Source organism: Mesoplodon densirostris, chromosome 3 (assembly GCF_025265405.1).
Source record: "Mesoplodon densirostris isolate mMesDen1 chromosome 3, mMesDen1 primary haplotype, whole genome shotgun sequence".
In the NCBI taxonomy this organism is placed as follows: Eukaryota; Metazoa; Chordata; class Mammalia; order Artiodactyla; family Ziphiidae; genus Mesoplodon; species Mesoplodon densirostris.
In genome coordinates, this window is record NC_082663.1 from 112,676,851 (window position 1) to 112,696,619 (window position 19,769).

A 19,769-nucleotide genomic window follows, 5' to 3' on the forward strand; every position below is an offset into this window, starting at 1 on the left:
ACAATAGCCAGGTCATGGAAGCAACCTAAATGCCCATCGACAGATGAATGGATAAAGAAGATGTGGTACATATATACAATGGAATATTACTCAGCCATAAAAAGGAACGAAATTGGGTCATTTGTTGAGACGTGGATGAATCTAGAGACTGTCATACAGAGTGAAGTAAGTCAGAAAGAGAAAAACAAATATTGTATATTAACGCATATATGTGGAACCTAGAAAAATGGTACAGATGAACTGGTTTGCAGGGCAGAAATTGAGACACAGATGTAGAGAACAAACATATGGACACCAAGCGGGGAAAGAGGTGGTGGGTGGTGCTGGGGGGTGGGATGAATTGGGATATTGGGATTGACATGTATACACTAATATGTATAAAATGGATAACTAATAAGAACCTGCTGTATAAAAAAATAAATAAAATAAAATTGAAAAAAAAGTTCCTAATAACCTTCCTCAATAAAAACTGAAATAAATTTTTTAAAAAAGAATTTAGTAAAAAGGAAGTTTTTAAAAAAAAAAGCTAAAGTTGAAAGATAGTTTAAAATACAAAGACAGATACTTACCTTGCAAAAAAAATCATTAAATAAAAAAAATGTAATGTGGTTAAACAAAGTTTTTTATAGTTTAAATAATTGTACCACATGGAGTGCAAATCAATCACACCAACCTGCTTGATCTTTCAGTAAGAAGTAGTAAGCAAACCGTAGACAGGAAGCATATGCACAGAGATGAGGAGGAAAAAAAGAAAAAACATTATTTCTTTTGTAAAACAAAGAAAAATGTATAACAGCGTTTATTTATAGTATAAGTATAGGATAAATCATTATAAAAACTGAAATAGAGCAGTTGTATGCAAAAAGAAAAGTATATTCAACATAATCAAAGATAATAATTTAAGCAAGATAATAAGATTTAGTGTAAGATTACAATTCAAATCAATCTTAAGAGCTCACACTGACTCCCAAACTCCTGCAAACATAACAGTTCAGCAACAAATGGTGGACATGGAATTGGGAACCTGCTAAGACCTGGGAAGTAATCTAAAAGGGCAAACAGAAAATTAAGCCAATTTTAAATATTAATAAGTTAAAAGTAGCAAAAGTCACATTGTTCATTTTCAAAATTTCCCAATTCAATGACCTTCTAATAGGATACATTACAGGTGTGCCCCCTTTAAGAAAATCCAACACAAAAACTTCCACCAACTAGAGTTGAGAGTAATCTGTAGTGATTATGTGATTAACAAAAGCATTTAATAAAGAATTTTTAAAGACAGCAAGTTCTCCCAATACAATTGATTTCCCAACTTGATTTATAAGCAACTTTTTCAGAAAAAAACATTTATTGCATAAAGTGAAGTACACCTGTATAATAACAAACTTGTATTCAACCTATTAGTAGACTGTTAAGGGTAATTATAATAATGATTCTATAGAAGTAAATGATCAACTGATAGTTCAAACAAAGAACACCTTAAAAAAAAAGGCCATTCATATTTTTAAAAGGAAAGGTACACACAGCAACCACATGCTGGGACAACCATCTCTCCACTTCACCAACACATCCACAGTGCAACAAAAGAATTCAATGTTATATGCCAGATATATAAAGAGTAACTAAAACTGCTTGAACTGAACAAGGTACAACTCATTTCTTAATATACTTTGATGTAACTACTTTCTAAGGATTAAAGTAAAATTTTAAAACAGAAAATTAAATTATAATGCCACGCACTCAGATATTTTCTATATTTTGCAGTTTGTAATACAAAATGAGACTTCTGCATGGTTTCTAAAGAAATTTCATGTATTTTATAGGTTAGTCTATGAAATTAATTGTCTTGGTAAAATGTAAGAATTGCAATAGAGAAAATAATTCCTAATATTCTTGGAAGTCTTCCTCTAGCAAGCTAAAAGCATAAGAACAATAACCAAATGTTTTTGTTATTAGTTTTGGAAAGGCAGGTATACAGATAATGCTTTAAAAAGCAGTAAGCTGCAAACTAGTACAAGAAAGCATCAATTCTCTTTTCTTCTGAAAACTAAAATATAAATACAATTAATAATACTTTTCAACTTAATTTATTAAATTACAGTTTAAGAAAAAGCCTTTAGGTTTGAAATAAGTCTAGATAGATCCTGCATAACAATTTCATGTGGATCTGAATTCTCTAATCACACCTTAGAAAGTTTCTTAAAATCAATCAGGTAATTCAGAAATAGGGATAAATGGCCATTTGAAATAAAATACCATTCAATTTATCTTTACTTGCTTCAAACTTTACATTTTCTTTATTAGGGAGTTTTCAATCTTAAGCTACCCCTAAGAACAGGACACCAAGGAGTAAAATCTTTGTAACTATAAGACATGTTATAAAGGGCACTGGTGTACTTCCAAATATAAGGTGTACCTTAAGAAATTCAGGATTTTGTTATTACAGGTCCCTGACCTGACTAGGATGTATCATGAAACATAAAAAGGAACCAAGAGTTATTCTCTTATACAGCTTACTAGCTCTCTTTACATTATCTCAACTGCAAAAGCATGACTCTCTCTTCCACTGTCTCAAACATAAGCGTAAGCGTATGTTTTAACAATTATGGTTAACTGGAAGCAATGAAGAGGGGAGCTAGAGTCATCACATGCTTTGTTTTACTAAGAAGTCCAACACGTATTCTTTAGTAATGACAGGGAGCGGTGCAGCATTTCTCAAATGAAGCCCATGGGTTATGGAAAAGCCAAAGCTCTGTTAGAGAATTTAAGAGCTACCACTCACTAGGCAAGAACTTATCCAGAGGTTTCTCTATGACAGAACATGTGGAGTCTGAACTACTGCTGCTGCTACTGCCTGGAAGACAAAGAAATGAGCCCAACGGGAACCAAAGAAAGAGGAAACAAGAAAATGAACACATACACAGAGACAAATTCAATTCCAAAGAAAGAATTTTAAAGGACAATCAAGCTTTGTATTAAAGAACCAAAACCTACTTTCCCTTAAAACCAGTCTTGGTAGTCTATGCAGTATTCTCTAATTACAAAGCCATACAGGGGTATTAGAAAGTCTATTCCTTTAAGTATCTACTGTGGGCAAACCCCACTATTCACTTAAAATATAGTAATTCAGAGGGTTGGAATGAAAAGAATAAAAATAAACATCATTTGGTGACATTTAAGTCTATTTAAACCATTTAGGTTGATAAGCTAAAAGAACTGAGTTTTAAATTTTAAAGTCACGAACAATTAAAATTACAGGAATGATAAATTACCCTTTAATACAGACAGTTTGGTTTGTCTTCAGTTTCACTCTTTCACCTCCAAAACATCAGACTATCAGATGTGATTATATATGTTTAAGGTTTCACAGCAAAACTTTGAAAGGCTTACTGAAATTTTTAAAATTTCTAAGCCTGGAAGGAAGATATGTTACTATTAAATATTTTAACATATTAAGCAGTGGCATTTTTTTCTATTTAAAACTTTATTTTTAACAAATCTATCATCTGCTTTAACTTTGAATACTTTACTCTGAAAAAATAGATGTGAACACAAAACCACTTCTCTAAATCAGGGGTCAGCAAACATTTTCTGTAAAGGGACAGATGATAAGTGCTTTAGGCTTTGTAGGCCATACAGAGGCATGTGAAGGCAGCTGTAGACCATATGTAAACAAATGAGCATGGCTGTTTCATAAACTTTTATTTACAAAAACAGGTGGTGGGCTGAATTTGGCCAGCAGACTACTTGCCAACTCTTGCTCTAAATTATATTTTTCCTGTCTTTTGAAGGACTCTTTATGGCTTTTAAAATTGGGACACCTGATCAAACAGCGATGGGTTTATTTTCAGCAAGAACATTCTAATAAGACAAGCAAAATATGCACCAGCTTGAAAACAATGATCCACATTAATGGAAGAGAGTTCTGAAATAAATATTCAGGGTTAAAGGATTTGAAATGTAGGCCATTATAATATGTCTCTCTCTTTTGCATGTCATCTATATCTTTATCACAAAGAACACAGTCTCAATTCATACTTAGCAACAAGTGCCCAGTGTAACAGGTGAGAATGAGAGTACATTTTATAAAGAAAATACATTTTACATTCTATTAAAAATACAATCCTTCTACAAATTTATTACTTAAAAATTCAATGATTAAAGCATAATCATGTTTGAAAAAAAAATTCCACATTATCCTAATTTCCTAAAAATTTAGATTCCTAACATAGATAAAAGTCCTCACATTAAATTAAAACCCCATGTGAAATTTTAAAATGGTATATCCACTATCACAGATTTTTATAATTCTAAATTGTAAAACAAAACAAAACAAAACCAGAACATATTATATGCTAATTCATCTAGAAATAGGAGATCAGTATAGGAGGAAAAAATAATGCAAAGTTAACCAGGTATATGGCATACTTCCTCTGTTCTAATTGCTACCACAATTAAAAATGGCAAAATAAAAGGCATGCACTCGACAGCCTTAGGAATGTTAAACCATCAACAGGCAGCAATCTCATTTAATTTCCAGAACACTAAAATGAACTTACCCCTTCTTTTTTTCCTTTTCTCTCCATCTTCTCCAACCTCACCCTCTTCATCATCCTCCTCCTCTGACCCACTGATATCAGAGCCTGATATTTCTTCCCCTTAAATAGAAATTTAATACAAAGATGTTTATTCTGTGCCAGGTCACTGGCTATTTAGGAAATGCCTATATAAACTTTCTACATTAAGTTTTTGTGCCCTAAACAAACCTTATGTTAATATTGCTAGACAGTATATCAGATATGCTAACCTCAGAAACAGATAGATTTACACAGAGGCTTTATTTTTAAAGTTCTTAAAGAGAAGTTAGATTCTGATCTGTTTAAAATTTAAAGTGATTAGTTTATGTACAGTTCTAAATGTTACATGTTAGAGTTATTATTTCAGTCTTTAAAAAATATGATCACTTTTGGGGAGTATTTTCTTAGTTTTCTGTTTAAGACTTTAAATTCATTCAATCTGTTTATTTTTTTAAGGGTCATAAAACTGTCATCGAACACAATGATCCCACTGTTAGGACTATATCACATGAAGTAGTTAAAAAGAAAAAGGGCTTATTTGTACACAAATATGTTAACTTAAAAAATTTTAAAAAGGATTAAGCTAATATTAATGCAAATAAGTGCTATAATACCTTCAAAGTAGTTATTTAAAATTACTACTGTCCATATATGAAATGTCTAAGAAAATAAAGGTAACTGGGGGAGGAGTAAAATATACACTAATCATAATATAATATTTGAACCTGCAAATAAAAGATGGAAAGAAATCACAGAGTCTTGGGAGAAGAAATTCATTAAACATATTTTGTTCTTTAAGCCTAGAAACAATGACACCCTGGTAGCAATGAACACACCTAATGCCTAAATCTTGGTTTCTAAATACCATTCTCCAATGAAAGGAGCCAGGGAGAAATAAATGACTTTAAGGCCAGGGTAGGGAAAATTTAAAAATGAGCTCTAAGCATCTGTGGTGCCAGAAAGTGAGGAAGTGCTCAAAAACCAAGTAAACAAACAAACTGATAGGAGCGTGCTGACAGGATATATGAACTACCCTGAAGGAACTCCTAATGGCCAAAGCTGGAACAATCTGAACAATAAAATAAATAATATTATTGTATTATAAACCCACAGACTAAAATAATTATCCATGAGTCCATACTGACATAAAAAATACTCAAATAAATAAACAAGTGGGGGAGAAGAGACTGCTTTTCCTTACAGTAGAATTCCAAACACTCCAAACACTAAACATTAGAAGGAACAACAGGAAGAGAATGCCACCATTGAGCAAATGCACAAACTACTGCTGGATGCTAACATTAGTGGAAGAAAGGATGATGAGAAACAGGACCTTTGTATAGTCTCAAAGTATTGGGTTGGCCAAAAGGTTCATTCGGCGGGTTTGCAAAGCAGAAATAGAGACACAGATGTAGAGAACAAACGTATGGACACCAAGCGGGGGTTGGGGTGGTGGTGGGATGAACTGGGAGACTGGGGTAGACAATATATACACTAATATGTATAAAATAGATAACTAATAAGAAACTGCTGTATAAAAAATAAAATTTAAAAAGTAAAAAAATAATTTTAAAAAAGGTTCATTCAGTTTTTTTCCATAAGATGGCTCTAGTAGCACTTAGCTGTCTTTAACTTCATTCTAAACAATTTTGTTAGATTGTATGTGACAGCTGTCATATCAGTGTGCATTTAAAAAAAGACTTATCAAAGCTGGTGAATTTTTGTGTACCAATTTTAATATTGAAGATGGAAGAAAAAAGGAACATTTTTGGCATATTATGCTTTAACATTTCAAGAAAGGTAAAAACGCAACTGAAATGCAAAAAAAGATTTGTGCAGTGTATGGAGAAGATGCTGTGACTGATCAAATGTGTCAGAAGTGGTTTGCGAAGGGTCGTGCTGGAGATGTCTAACTGGATGATGCTCCACAGTCTGATAGACAAGTTGAAGTGGATGGCAATCAAATCGAGACAGTAATTGAGAACAATCAACGTTATACCATGCGGGAGACAGCCAACATACTCAAAATATGCAAATCAAGTGTTGAAAATCATTTGCCCCAGCTTGGTTATGTTAATCGCTTTGATGTTTGGGTTCCACATAAGTTAAGCGGAAAAAAAACCCAACTTCTTGACAGTATATCCTAATGCAATTCTCTACACAAACGTAATGAAAACATTCCATTTTTAAAACAAATCGTGGTGGGCAATGAAAAGCGGATACTGTACAATAATGTGGAATGGAAGAGATCGTGGGCCAGGCTAAATGAACCACCACCAACCACACCAAAGGCCGGTCTTCATCCAAAGAAGGTGATGTTGTGCATAGGGTGGGACTGGAAGGGAGTCCTCTATTATGAGCTCCTTCCAGAAAACGAAACGATTAATTCCAACATGTACTGCTCCCAGTTAGACCAACTGAAAGCAGCACTCGATGAAAAGGATCCAGAATTAGTCAACAGAAAATGCATAATCTTCCATCAGGATAACGCAAGACGGCGTGTTTCTTTGATGACCAGGCAAAAACTGTTACATCTTGTCTGGGAAGTTCTGATTCATCTGCCATATTCACCTGACATTACACCTTCAGATTTCCATTTATTTCGGTCTTTACAAAATTCTCTTAGTGGAAAAAATTTCAATTCCCTGGAAGACTATAAAAGGCACCTGGAACAGTTCTTTGCTCAAAAAGATAAAAAGTTTTGGTAAGATGGAATTATGAAGTTGCCTGAACAATGGCAGAAGGTACTGGAACAAAAAGTTGTTCAATAAAGTTCTTGGTGAAGACGAAAAATGTGTCTTTTATTTTTACTTAAAAACTGAAGGCACTTTTTGGCCAACCCAATATCTCTCCACAAGATACACATTAATTACAAAGGAAATAATAAAACAGTAGATTTATAGTGGAGAAAATTTGCAGAATAATTATGAGAAAACTATAAATAAATACAAATTGAGGAACATTCTACAAATACATGACCAGTACTCTTCAAAAGCATCAAGATCATGAACAATAAATAAAGACTGAGGAATTGGAGACTGTTGGAAACTAAACAGACATGACAACTAGATGCAATGTGTGATCCACAACTGGATCTTGGACTAGAGGAAAAGGGCATTAGAGAGAAAACTGTCAAAAGTCTAGTAAGGTCTGTGGATTAGTTAATACGTTTGTATCACTGTGAATTTCCTGGTGTCAATAATTGAACCATGGTTATGTAAGATGCTAACATTAGGGGAAACTGGCTAATAGGTATATAAGAACTCTTCTTGCTATACTTGTGAGTTTTCTGTAAGCCTAAAATTATTTCAAAATAAAAAGTTAAAAAATTATTCTTTTAATGTTTCTGCCTATTTTTTAATTGTTTTTATGATTAACTCTATTAACTGAATTATTAAAACAATATGTCCTAAGAGCATAAATAAAATGAAATTTATTAAAAATAAAGTCAGTATTACCATATTACCAGCAATTCTACCTCTGGGTATATACCCGAAAGAACAAAAGAATTGAAAGCAAGGACTCAAACAGGAATTTGTACACCCACGTTCATAGTAGCATTATTCACAATAGTCAAAAGGTAGAAGCAACCCAAGTGTCCATCAACAGATGAAGGTATAAACAAAACATGGTATATACACACAATGGAATATTATTCAGTCTTAAAAAGGAAGGAAATTCTGACACATGCAACAATATGGATGAACACCGAGGACATTATGTTAAGTAAAATAAGCCAGACACAAAAGGAGACATATTATATGATTCTACTTACATGGGGTACCTAGAATAGTCAAGTTCATAGAAATAGAAAGTAGAACAGTGGGTTACCAGGGACTGAGGGAGTGAGAGGGATGGGGATCTAGTGTTTAATGGGTACAGAGGTTCATTTGGGATGATTAAAAAGTCCTGGAGATGGATGGTGGTAATGGTTGCAGAATAACGTGAATGTACTTAATGCCACAGAACTGTACACAAAAATAGTTAAAACGGTAATTTTTATGTTATGTATATTTTACCACAATAAAAAAATGTAAAAAAAAAGGGTAAGCAAAATAAAGATATGAACTCAATATTAAGAAATCTAAGAAACTTTACATCTTTAAAACATACTGACTATAAATACCACCTAGTGGTCACATTTAAAATACCAAATTCCATTATCTAAGAGGCAGCTCAATTACTGCTTTTCCTCGATAATCTTACTCAGATTTATTGAATCAGCACCTTCTCCAAATGTTTGTAATGCTGGCATCTCTGGATTTCATATCTGATCTAACCAGTTTCCCCACAGACTGAAAAGAGGCAATTTCAAAGCCCTTTATTCACCTGGTATGCAAAGGAGCCCTATGCCAGTTAGTTCTTAGCATGAAGATTCAGGGAGTCACTGACTGCCTAATGATGGTTGGTAAATTTCTTGCCCTAATGAATAAGGTCTGCAAATTTTCTAAACTTCTGACATTATATCCTGTTAGAAAAGAATTTCCAAAATAGAATCTCATGTTCAAATTTAAACATGAAAGCATATTTTCAAGGTCATGCAATGAATTTTTACTTAGAGTAAACTAGGTTTACCCATGACTCTCTGATTGCTTTGTTTACTTCAAACAATAGTGACTGATACCTATCACAAAGAACTCTGGTCATTTTCCCTAAATACATGTATGGTAGAACTTGCTCTTATACAGAGACAAATAAAAATTCATTATTTAATAAGTGGACATATGAAATCTTTACAAAAGATCATGGGGACTGAGATGAAGGTTTAAATTAAATGAATTTTTTAAAATCAATACACAAATATTATATAATTCTACTTGAGCTTAATATGGAAATGTTAAAGTATGTAAGTATCAATTTACCTTGCAGAAATATCCCCTTAAATATCAATGTTAGAGGTTCAGAGAATTTTTTTTTTTTTTTTTTTTTTTTTTTGTGGTATGCGGGCCTCTCACTGTTGTGGCCTCCCCCGTTGCGGAGCACAGGCTCCGGATGTGCAGGCTCCGGACGCACAGGCTCAGCGGCCATGGCTCACGGGCCCAGCCGCTCCGCGGCATATGGGATCCTCCCAGACCGGGGCACGAACCCGTATCCCCCGCATCGGCAGGCGGACTCTCAACCACTTGTGCCACCAGGGAGGCCCGGTTCAGAGAATTTTTAATAGGTGGCTTTTTATTAGAACACTTACTGGTTAAACAACATGTTTTTAGCCAACATTAAGATTAATATTTTGAGAAAACGTTACCTTCTTCAAGCTTTTTTTTCAGTTCTTCTATTTCTTTCTGAAACTGACGAAGCAAAGCATCCTTTGGATCTTCATTAATTCTAGCTTTATTTTTAATATTCTTAGCACGATTAGCATACCGCAATGTACTGATGGTTTCATCGTAATTGTAATCTGCTGGTCCAATGTTTGCACACTGTTGAATTAGGAATACAAAACGTTTTACACTTGACACAAATTAATACTATCATTATGAACATATCAAAAAGAATTTTGGAATATATTTCCATTCCAGTCTTCCTGAAAAAGAGGGAACCACCACATAGGTTTCCAAACAATACAATTATAGACTCGCACACATGGTGTGCTAGAAAAAATAACCATAGATTTTAAAAAGTAAAATAATAAATAGTTTAAAAAATGTTACGAATATTAACTACTGGCATAAACAGGAATCTTAAATTTTCCTGATGATAACTATACCACCAATTAAGTCTTACCATCATGGTTTTTGAATTTCCTCCTAAGGAATCCTGAAGAAGACGAGTCAATTTAGAGTTACGATAAGGCACATGAGTGCTTTTTCCATCAACCAAGGCAGAAATAACATTACCAAGGGTAGAAAGTGAAAGATTGATTTTTGTAGCTTCTTTCAGGCGCTGCCCAGTAGCTCCAGTTTTTGCTTGTCTTTCTGAACCCTTACAATAAACAGAGATAGAAGTAAAGCTAAAATAAAAAATACAGAATATTCTTCCCAAAGTTAAAAAAAGTATTCTAACAGTAAAAAATCTAATATGATTATCTGGAATTCACTTCAAAATAATACTGGAAGGGAAGAAGTGGCTGAGGGTAGAGATGAAATAGGACTGGCCGTGAACTGATAATTGCTGAAGTTGGGTGATGGGTACATGGGAAATCATTATACTATTCTATCTACTCTATACAGGTTTGAAATAGTCCATAATTAGTAGTAAGTTAAGGGGACTTCCCTAGTGGTCCAGTGGCTAAGACTCCACACTCCCAATGCAGGGAGCCCAGGTTCAATCACTGGTCAGGGAACTAGATCCCACATGCTGCCACTAAGAGTTCACGTGCCGCAATTAAAGATCCCGCATGCCGCAACAAAGATCAAAGATCCCACGTGCCACAATTAAGACCCGATGCAGCCAAATAAATAAATAAATATTAAAAAAAGAATAATAAGTTAAACACATACATAAGTAAAACTTAAAAATTATATAATCACTCCTTTTCACTTGAATTATTATTGATTTATAAAATAAAAAGAAATCATAAGAGTTATTCTTAAGTAGCATCCTGTTACTTACAGCAAGATCTACAAGATGGAGCTTCCCCATCCTGACATGCATGTTACCATCAACGCCTTTTTCACTGCATTCTATAGTAATTGTAAAGATGGCATGGGAACGGGAACTATGTTCATTCATATTAGTTGCACCAACAGAACCTTGAATAAAGGGAGGAAATTATTTAAAACTACAACAACAGGGAATGCCTTTAAAAATAATTAAATATCCAGAATACTGAATTTCATCAGAGCCAACAGCCAGAGAGCATGGCTAAAACATAAAAACTTAGGTATATTTAGCCATTATTAGAAATTTCTGACAATTTATGTTGATAACAAAAAACTGTATTTTTTTTCACATGAAAGAGGGGATTTGAGGACAAAATACTTAATTTCAAGTATTGCTGGCTTAAAAAATTAACTAATTTACATTAAAAAATACATGTTAAATAATTCAAAAAATTAACTGCTGTTTCAGCTGTCTCTAAAAAGTATTATTGATATGTTCTGGGAATCAACCACAGGAATACTTGCATATATACATTAGATGATACAAAGATATTCAGGGAAGAACTGTTTGCAACAGTGAGAGATCAGAAACAACCAATATGACAGTGGTTAATCAATTATAGAATAGTCACACTATGAATTACTAAGCAGTCTTTTTTAAAAAAAATAAGGTAGATCTGAATGACATGGAAAGATACCCATAACATATGAAAAAAAGAGAGGAATATAGAGTATAATCCCATTTCTGTAAAACAAAAGCATCCATTCAAAATATGCTAAGAATTTGAGTGTGTATAAATATTTTACATGAATATATTGTGCAAACAAAGAAAAAGATCTGTTTTGTTTTTCACAATAGGCATGTATTGGGGATTTTTTTCTTAAATTCCAAAGTATTTTAAAAGCAGTATGTTAATTTCATCCAATGCCAAAATGATTTTCCTACTATATTCATGTAGAGCTTCTCCATGTGAGCTGTGATTTTACAATTTAAACATTAAAAGGGTACTCTTTATTAGCAAATGGCTATATTATAAGTCAGATAACTAGAAAGTAAATTGTACTGGTAAAGAAAAGTAAAGCCCAATGAAAGAAGGTAAATGGAAAATCAGTGAGGGAAAATGCAAGGATCTGTGATTCCATACTATACTTTTCTGTTTTCTTTTAAATCAAGTTATGAATTTTTAAAATCAAATTTATGATTTTTTTCCAAAAATATAAAAAACTAATAAATCTGACACCACTTCAAATCATCTATTCAGAAGTAACACACTATACATATTTCCACAGAGTGGTAGTAGGTCTTATTTTATCTTGTTTTTTTTCCACTTAACATTATCTCCTACATATATTTCCATGTAAAAACCAACTTGAAATTTTTACTAAAATTGATTTTTTTATTATCTTACTGGGAGATATTTGGGGTTGTTTCCTATTTTAGTTCTTCATAAGGGACACTAATATGAGCATCTTTGAGCAGATATTTTTCTTTCTCTTTAGAATTATAACAATGGGTTCTATTTTCCAAACTGGAACTACCTTATGAAAGGATAGGAATAGTTTTATAGCTATGTGATTATCAAAACAAGCTATAGCAGTGTTTTTCAGTTTGGAGTGGGAGAGAAAGTATAATTTGAAAAAGTCATATTAAATATTTTAATACCCATTGTTTTTGCATTATAAGTAAAGCATGCTATTTATGATTGTGATTTTTCTATATTTCCAGTTATGAAAACAAAGCAATGCAACAGACATTATGTCAAAAGTGACCTACACTGAACTTTAGAATCCCTAGGAGAGAACAGCTTGCAGCAATCAAGTAGACTAAATGATCCAACCTAACACACTGCATAACGGAAATAAAACATTTCCATAGCTGTAATTTTTGTCAAAATATTTATTTTGGAATAAAAAATTAAATTTCTATGTTTTTCAAGGAGGTACAGAAAAACTTATCCCAATCCTTCTCTTCCCCACCCCCCTCCTCCTTGGCAACCACAAGTCTGTTCTCTGTACCTATGAATCTGTTTCCATTTCATAAATATGTCCATTTGTGTTGTATTTTAGATTCCACATATAATTGATATTATATGGTATTTGTCTTTTTCTTTCTGACTTAATATGATAATCTCTAGGTCCATCCTTGTTGCCACAAATGGTATTATTTCATTCTTTTTTATGTCTGAGTAATGTTCCATTGTGTGATATTCCTTCTTTATCCATTCATCTGTCGATGGACATTTAGATTGTCTCTGTGCCTTGGCTATTGTGAATAGTGCTGCTATGAACATAGGGGTGCTTGTATCTTTTCAAATTATAGTTTTGTCTGGATATATGTCCAGGAGTGGGATTGCTGGATCATCTGGCAACTCTTATTTTTAGTTTTCTGAGGAACCTCCATACTGTGCTCCATAGTGGCTGCACCAATTTACATTCCCACCAGCAGTGCAGGAGGCCCCCCACTGCAGCTAAACCTTTAATTCTTGAACTCAATCTATTTATTAATGAAGACTATTTTCCTCTCTGCTATCTTAGGTGTTCAAATCTCTTTACCTTCCTTTCATTTTATTTCTCTCATTAGAATCTTTCCATTTTTCCTTAGACAAATCTCACATACCAAGTTAAATTAATTCTTAGGTAGTTAATGGAAGGTTTTGGTCACTATTGTGAGTGGAATCTTATGTTAAAAATTTCTTAAGTTAAATAAGCAATATATGAACATATTCCTGGTATAAAAAATTCAAAAATACAAAAAACATAAAGTGAAAGCTCCCTATATCCCTTTCCCCCACTCTTATTTCCCCTTCACTAAAGGTAACCACTATGAAATGTCCTTTCATTTTGTATTTCACATACATACATGTGAACACACACACACATACATACACACACACACACACACACACACAAAATACCCAAATATGTAGTTTGATAATTTGGCTTTTTTTACACATGGGATGATGCATTACATACTGTGCTAGTTAGCTTTCTTTTTCCCTTAATATATATCTGGAAAGTCTTTTGGGTCTCTACATGTAAATTTAACTCACTGGTTTTTTTTTTTTTTTTAACAGCTTCATTATAGTCCATAATATTTTTGCACCATAATTTATATAACCAATGTTTTTTGACAGTTATTTAGGTTGTGTCAAACTTTTTGCTATTACAAGTAATGCTGTAATAAGGTATTTTTTTGTTTACACCAAAAAATATTTTTCTAGAATATATATCTACAAATAGAAACAGTGGGTCAAAGGAATGCATTCTTAAAAATTTCAACAGATACAACTATACTGCCCTTCAAAAAGGCTGTATATTCCCATCACCACTGCCCATTTCCTTAGAGCCTCACCAACCTGGATATCCTTTCATCCAAACAGATGGGTAAAACATCTCCTACTGTTGTTTTAATATGCATTTTCCTGATTACTTGTGAAGTCGAACATCCTTTCATATACTTACTGCTGTGTATAGTTCTTCTGTGAACAACATAGTCATAAACATCTTTTGCTCATTTTCCTGTTAAAATTTTGGTATTTTTCTATTATTTGGTTTATAAGAATACAATTGAATTTTTTAAATTTTTGCTTTGTTTCCTTGAGTTTGCTAGATTTTTAGTATAGTCACAAAAATCTAAAAAAAAAAAAAAGGTTATTTCCTATGTTCTTTTCTTTTTTTTTTTTTTTTCTGCGGTACGCGGGCCTCTCACTGCTGTGGCCTCTCCCGTTGCGGAGCACAGGCTCCGGATGCGCAGGCTCAGCGGCCATGGCTCACAGGCACAGCCGCTCCACGGCATGTGGGATCCTCCCGGACCGGGGCACGAACCCGCGTCCCCTGCATCAGCAGGCGGACTCTCAACCACTGCGCCACCAGGGAAGCCCAATGTTCTTTTCTTTTACCTCTAATCTTTAATTGCTGTTAGCAACATCATTAGTACTGGGCCTGGGGCATCAGCAATATTGCTGAAACTTTTTATTCTTTAGAAAAAACTTGAAATGATTACTAAAAAGAATGCCACTTTATTTAATTTTGTTTGCTTTTCTTGTCAACAAAAGGGAGGCATTATAGTGCCTGGTTAATGCTGACTAATGGTATACATTCAAATACTCACTCTGCTACTTATTAATTAGTATATGACCTGGACAATAACATAGGAATTTAATACCTTCATAGTCCATTTCGAGGATTAAAAGAGATCACTCTTATAAAGCATTTGCACAAGCACTTGCCACACAGTAAGTACTCAATAAATGTTACCAATATTATTATTACTAACAAGAGACAACAATATGAGAGTCTCAAAGATATAGCACTATTGCTAAGTAACAAAATTTTGGTCAGCATGGAAAGCAATCTGTGATATCTTTCATTCATATATGCTTTCCACATAGTAAATAGTCAAAGAGGAAGGGTTTCCAAGAAACCTAAAAATCCAATCCTTACGGCGCAAAATGCCATACCAGGTTGGCTTCGAAAAGAGCCGACTCCACACATAAATGTTTAATTACAATTAAGCAATATACTTACGATTTTTGTGGCCCAGTGTCATAATTCTATCCATATCATCAGCATTATTTACCACATAAGCTGATAAATCCTTGATATAAACTCCCACATCAGGTCTTTCTTTAACCTAAAAAAAAAATCATACAGACTTTACACATATATCCATAATTCTTCCACAGTTATTTATTGAACATCTACTACATGCTGGACACTGTGCTAGACAGTGAGGATACAGTGATGAACAAGGTAGACAGTTTCTACACTAGTGGAGGTAACAATCTACAGGGAGAACATACAAATGAATAATTACACACACAAATTATTTTATTTTATTTTATTTCAGTTGTGACAATGCCATGAAGAAAAAAAAATACAGGAAAGTATAAGAATACAACATAGGGACTTCCCTGGTGGCGAAGTGGTTAAGAATCCACCTGCCAATGCAGGGGACACGGGTTCGTGCCCCAGTTCAGGAAGATCCCACATGCCACGGAGCAACTAAGCCTGTGTGCCACAACTACTGAGCCTGCACTCTAGAGCCCACGAGCCACAACTACTGAGCCCGTGTGCCACAACTACTGGAGCACCTAGAGCTCATGCTCCGCAACAAGAGAAGCCACTGCAATGAGAAGCCCGCGCACCGCAACAAAGAGTAGCCCCCGCTCTCTGCAACTAGAGAAAGCCTGTGAGCAGCAATGAAGACCCAACGCAGTCAAAAATAAATAGATTTATGAATAAAAAAAAGAATGCATTATAGACAGACTTAAGCTAGTGAAGCAGGGACAGGATAAGTTCCCCAAGATGATGTTTAAGCTAAGACTTGAAGAAATAGGAGGTAGACAATCTGTGTTAGAACAAGAGGAAAACAGTATGTGCAAGAATCCTGAAATGAGAAAAAGTACGCGGGCCTCTCACTGCTGTGGCCTCTCCTGCCGCGGAGCACAGGCTCTGGACGCGCAGGCTCAGCGGCCATGGCTCACGGGCCCAGCCGCTCCGCGGCACGTGGGATCTTCACGGACCGGGGCACGAACCCATGTCCCCTGCATCGGCAGGCGGATTCTCAACCACTGCACCACCAGGGAAGCCCGTTTTTTTTTTTTTTATTAGTACTCTGTAAGAGTTTATTGTGCAAGAAAGAACAGTTTGTGAACTGGGAATCTTCAAACTCAAAACCAGTGTGAAGCTCAGAGGCATGACCTAACAGGATGACTTAGGAAGTGAAAACCAGGAAGTTGTCTAAACGAAGACAGAGGTTGCCTCCTCTTAATCAATCACTTGGAAGTAAGGCCAGCCTGGCTTGGGAGCTCTATGAACATGACCTGGGGAGGCAAGTAGTGCAGGGGCCGCGTTCCAGGAGATGTGAGCTCTGGTCCCAACAACAGCTCTCAACCTAAAAACCAGGTATTTAAAAAAATAAAAACCAACGAAACAAACAAAAGCCAGGGAAAGAGTAGGCGGCAGGGGGGGAAACAGGTGGGATATCTGGCTACAGAGGTAGCCAGATAAGATTAAGAGGCAGAGCTAAGATTAAGAATAGTAATTGGTCTTTTTTTTTTAATTATTGAACTGTAGTTGATATACAATATGTTGGTTTCTGGTGTACAGCAAGGTGAGTCAGTTATATATATGTGTATGTATATACATATATATACACACACACACATATACATATATATTCTTTTCCATTATGGTTTATTACAGGATATTGAATATAGTCCCCTGTGCTATACAGTAGGACCTTGTTGTTTATCCATTCTATATATAATAGTTTGCATCTGCTAAGCCCAGACCCCCAATCCATCCCTCCCCATCCCCCCTCTGCCTTGGCAACCACAAGTCTGTTCTCTATGTCTGTGAGTCTGTTTCATAAATAAGTTCAGTTGAGTCATATTTTAGATTCCACATATAAGTGACATCATGTGATATTTGTCTTTCTGACTTACTTCATTTAGCATGATAATCTCTAGGTTGATCCACATTGCTGCAAATGGCATTATTTCATTCCTTTTTATGGCTGAATAGTATTCCATTGTGTGTGTATGTGTGTGTATATATATATATATACATATATATACATATATATATATGTATATATATATATATATACACCACATCTTCTTTATCCATTCATCTGTTGATGGACATTTAGGTTGCTTCTGTGTCTTGGCTATTGTAAGTAGTGCTGCTATGAACACTGGGGTGCATGTTATCTTTTCAAATTATAGTTTTGTTTGGATATATACCCAGAAATGGGATTGCTAGATCATATAATAACTCTATTTTAAGTTTTCTGAGGAATCTCCATACTGTTTTCCACAGTGGCTGCACCAATTTACAGTTCCACCAACAGTGTAAGAGGGTTCCCTTTTCTCCACAGCCTCTCCAGAATTTGTTATTTGTAGATGTTTTGATGATGGCCATTCTGACCAGCGTGAGGTGGTACCTCATTGTAATTTTGATTTGCACTTCTCTGATTATTGGTCTTTATCTTAACAGCAATTTGAAGCCACTGGAGTATTTCACACAGCTGAATGAAATAATCAGATCTATGGTAACCATGTAAAAATATTACCTTTCCATGAGTAACTTTATGAGAACTTTTACCCAACTTGAAGGCTGTATTTGGGATATATTTATTTAAAATACAGATAGTATTTTAATACTATCTGTAAAATACAAATAGAAATACAAAATTCACTTTTCAAGGCCCTAGAAGTCACATCCACAAATCAACAGAATAAAGTGAAACTGAGGCAGAGGCCTGTGGCTGCCAGTGGGGCAAGCCATTCCAAAGGTAGTAAGACCACACAAAGACAACAAACAAAAGTTTATAGCAGAAACAAAAGTCACAAAGGCAAATACTCTAAATTCTAGGTGTTGATTTTAAATCTAGTTAGAGGTTTTGGGTTTCTTTAGTCTCTTTTATGATATATTTATACATTAGGAAAAACTACCTTTTTTCTATCATGAGATATACATTAAGCCCTAATTTTACTAGTAGTAAAGAAATGTGTTGGTCTCTATAAACCAGTGGGTTTCAAACTGTGCTCTGACAAGCACTAGAGGGTCCATGGTGGCAATGAGAGGGCCACTGTGTGAGTTTGGGGGTTCTCAGATCCAGACACAAGTTCTAAAGAGAGCTTTACTTTCATGTATTTTATAGATTGGGCTTCCACATAAGGTTTGGTTTGATTCAACTGTTTAATGGCTTTAAATCTTTTAAAATGTTTGAATATTACTGGTTTATATCAATGCTTCTCAGAAAAATCTATGGTAAAGAATTATACATATATTTCTAATGTGGAAAGTGATATCTCTGAAAAATACAAAAATCATGCACTTGGATACCATGACAATGTCAAATTGCTATAAAAGTTTTTAAGCATGTACTTTCATTTACTATTCTCATCTCATTGCAGAATGAAAACAAACACTCTTCAAACTGGCATCAGTCTGCAAAGTCTATGGTCATTCCCAATCACAAGATATTAATTCTATATTCAATTATTAATTGTAGATAATGAGACATGAAATATGAAGAAACTGAATATGATTCTGAAATAAAGCAGGACCCTGAGATAAGATGGCAGATAGAAGGACATGAGCTCACCCTGTATCAAGAAAACACCAAAATCACAACTAACTGGTGAACAACCATCGAAAAAAAAAAACACTACAACCTACCAAAGAAGATATCCTACATCCAAAGACAAAGGAGAAGCCACAACAAGTCATTAGAAGGGGCTCAGTCACGATAAAATCAAATCCCATATCTGCTGGGTGGGTGACCCACAAACTGGAGAATAATTATATCACAGATGTTCTCCCACAGGGGTGAAAGTTCTGAGCCCCACATCAGGCTCCCTATCCTGGGGGTCTGGCATTGAGAGGAGAAGCCCCCAGAGCATCTGGCTTTGAAGGCCAGTGGGGTTTGATTGCAGGAATTCCACAGGACTGGGGGAAAGAGGAACTCTACTCTTGGAGGGCACACACAAGGTCTCGTGCACACCAGTGCCCAGGGGAAAAAGCAGTGACCTCATAGGAGCCTGGGCCAGACCTACCTGCTGGTCTTGGAGAGTCTCCTGGGGAGGCAGGGGTTGACTATGAATCACTGTGCGGACAAAGACACTGGTGGCAGTAGTTC

At 34.8% G+C, this 19,769-nt stretch overlaps 1 protein-coding gene across 4 annotated transcripts in view; it reads right to left on the reverse strand.

Moving 5' to 3' along the window:
* Positions 1 to 19,769, reverse strand: part of KIF3A (kinesin family member 3A) — a 77,926-nt gene that overhangs the window by 22,414 nt on the left and 35,743 nt on the right. For 3 of the 4 annotated variants that reach the window (XM_060093340.1, XM_060093342.1, XM_060093339.1), the window contains exons 5-9: positions 15,647 to 15,752; positions 11,130 to 11,269; positions 10,302 to 10,499; positions 9,823 to 9,997; positions 4,560 to 4,658 (exon numbers count right to left, since the gene is read on the reverse strand). In XM_060093340.1, coding sequence (XP_059949323.1) covers positions 4,560 to 4,658; positions 9,823 to 9,997; positions 10,302 to 10,499; positions 11,130 to 11,269; positions 15,647 to 15,752 — 718 coding nt within the window. Of the gene's footprint in view, positions 1 to 673; positions 683 to 2,782; positions 2,855 to 4,559; positions 4,659 to 9,822; positions 9,998 to 10,301; positions 10,500 to 11,129; positions 11,270 to 15,646; positions 15,753 to 19,769 lie in introns of all 4 variants that reach the window. The other variant, XM_060093343.1, reaches the window with a different exon arrangement.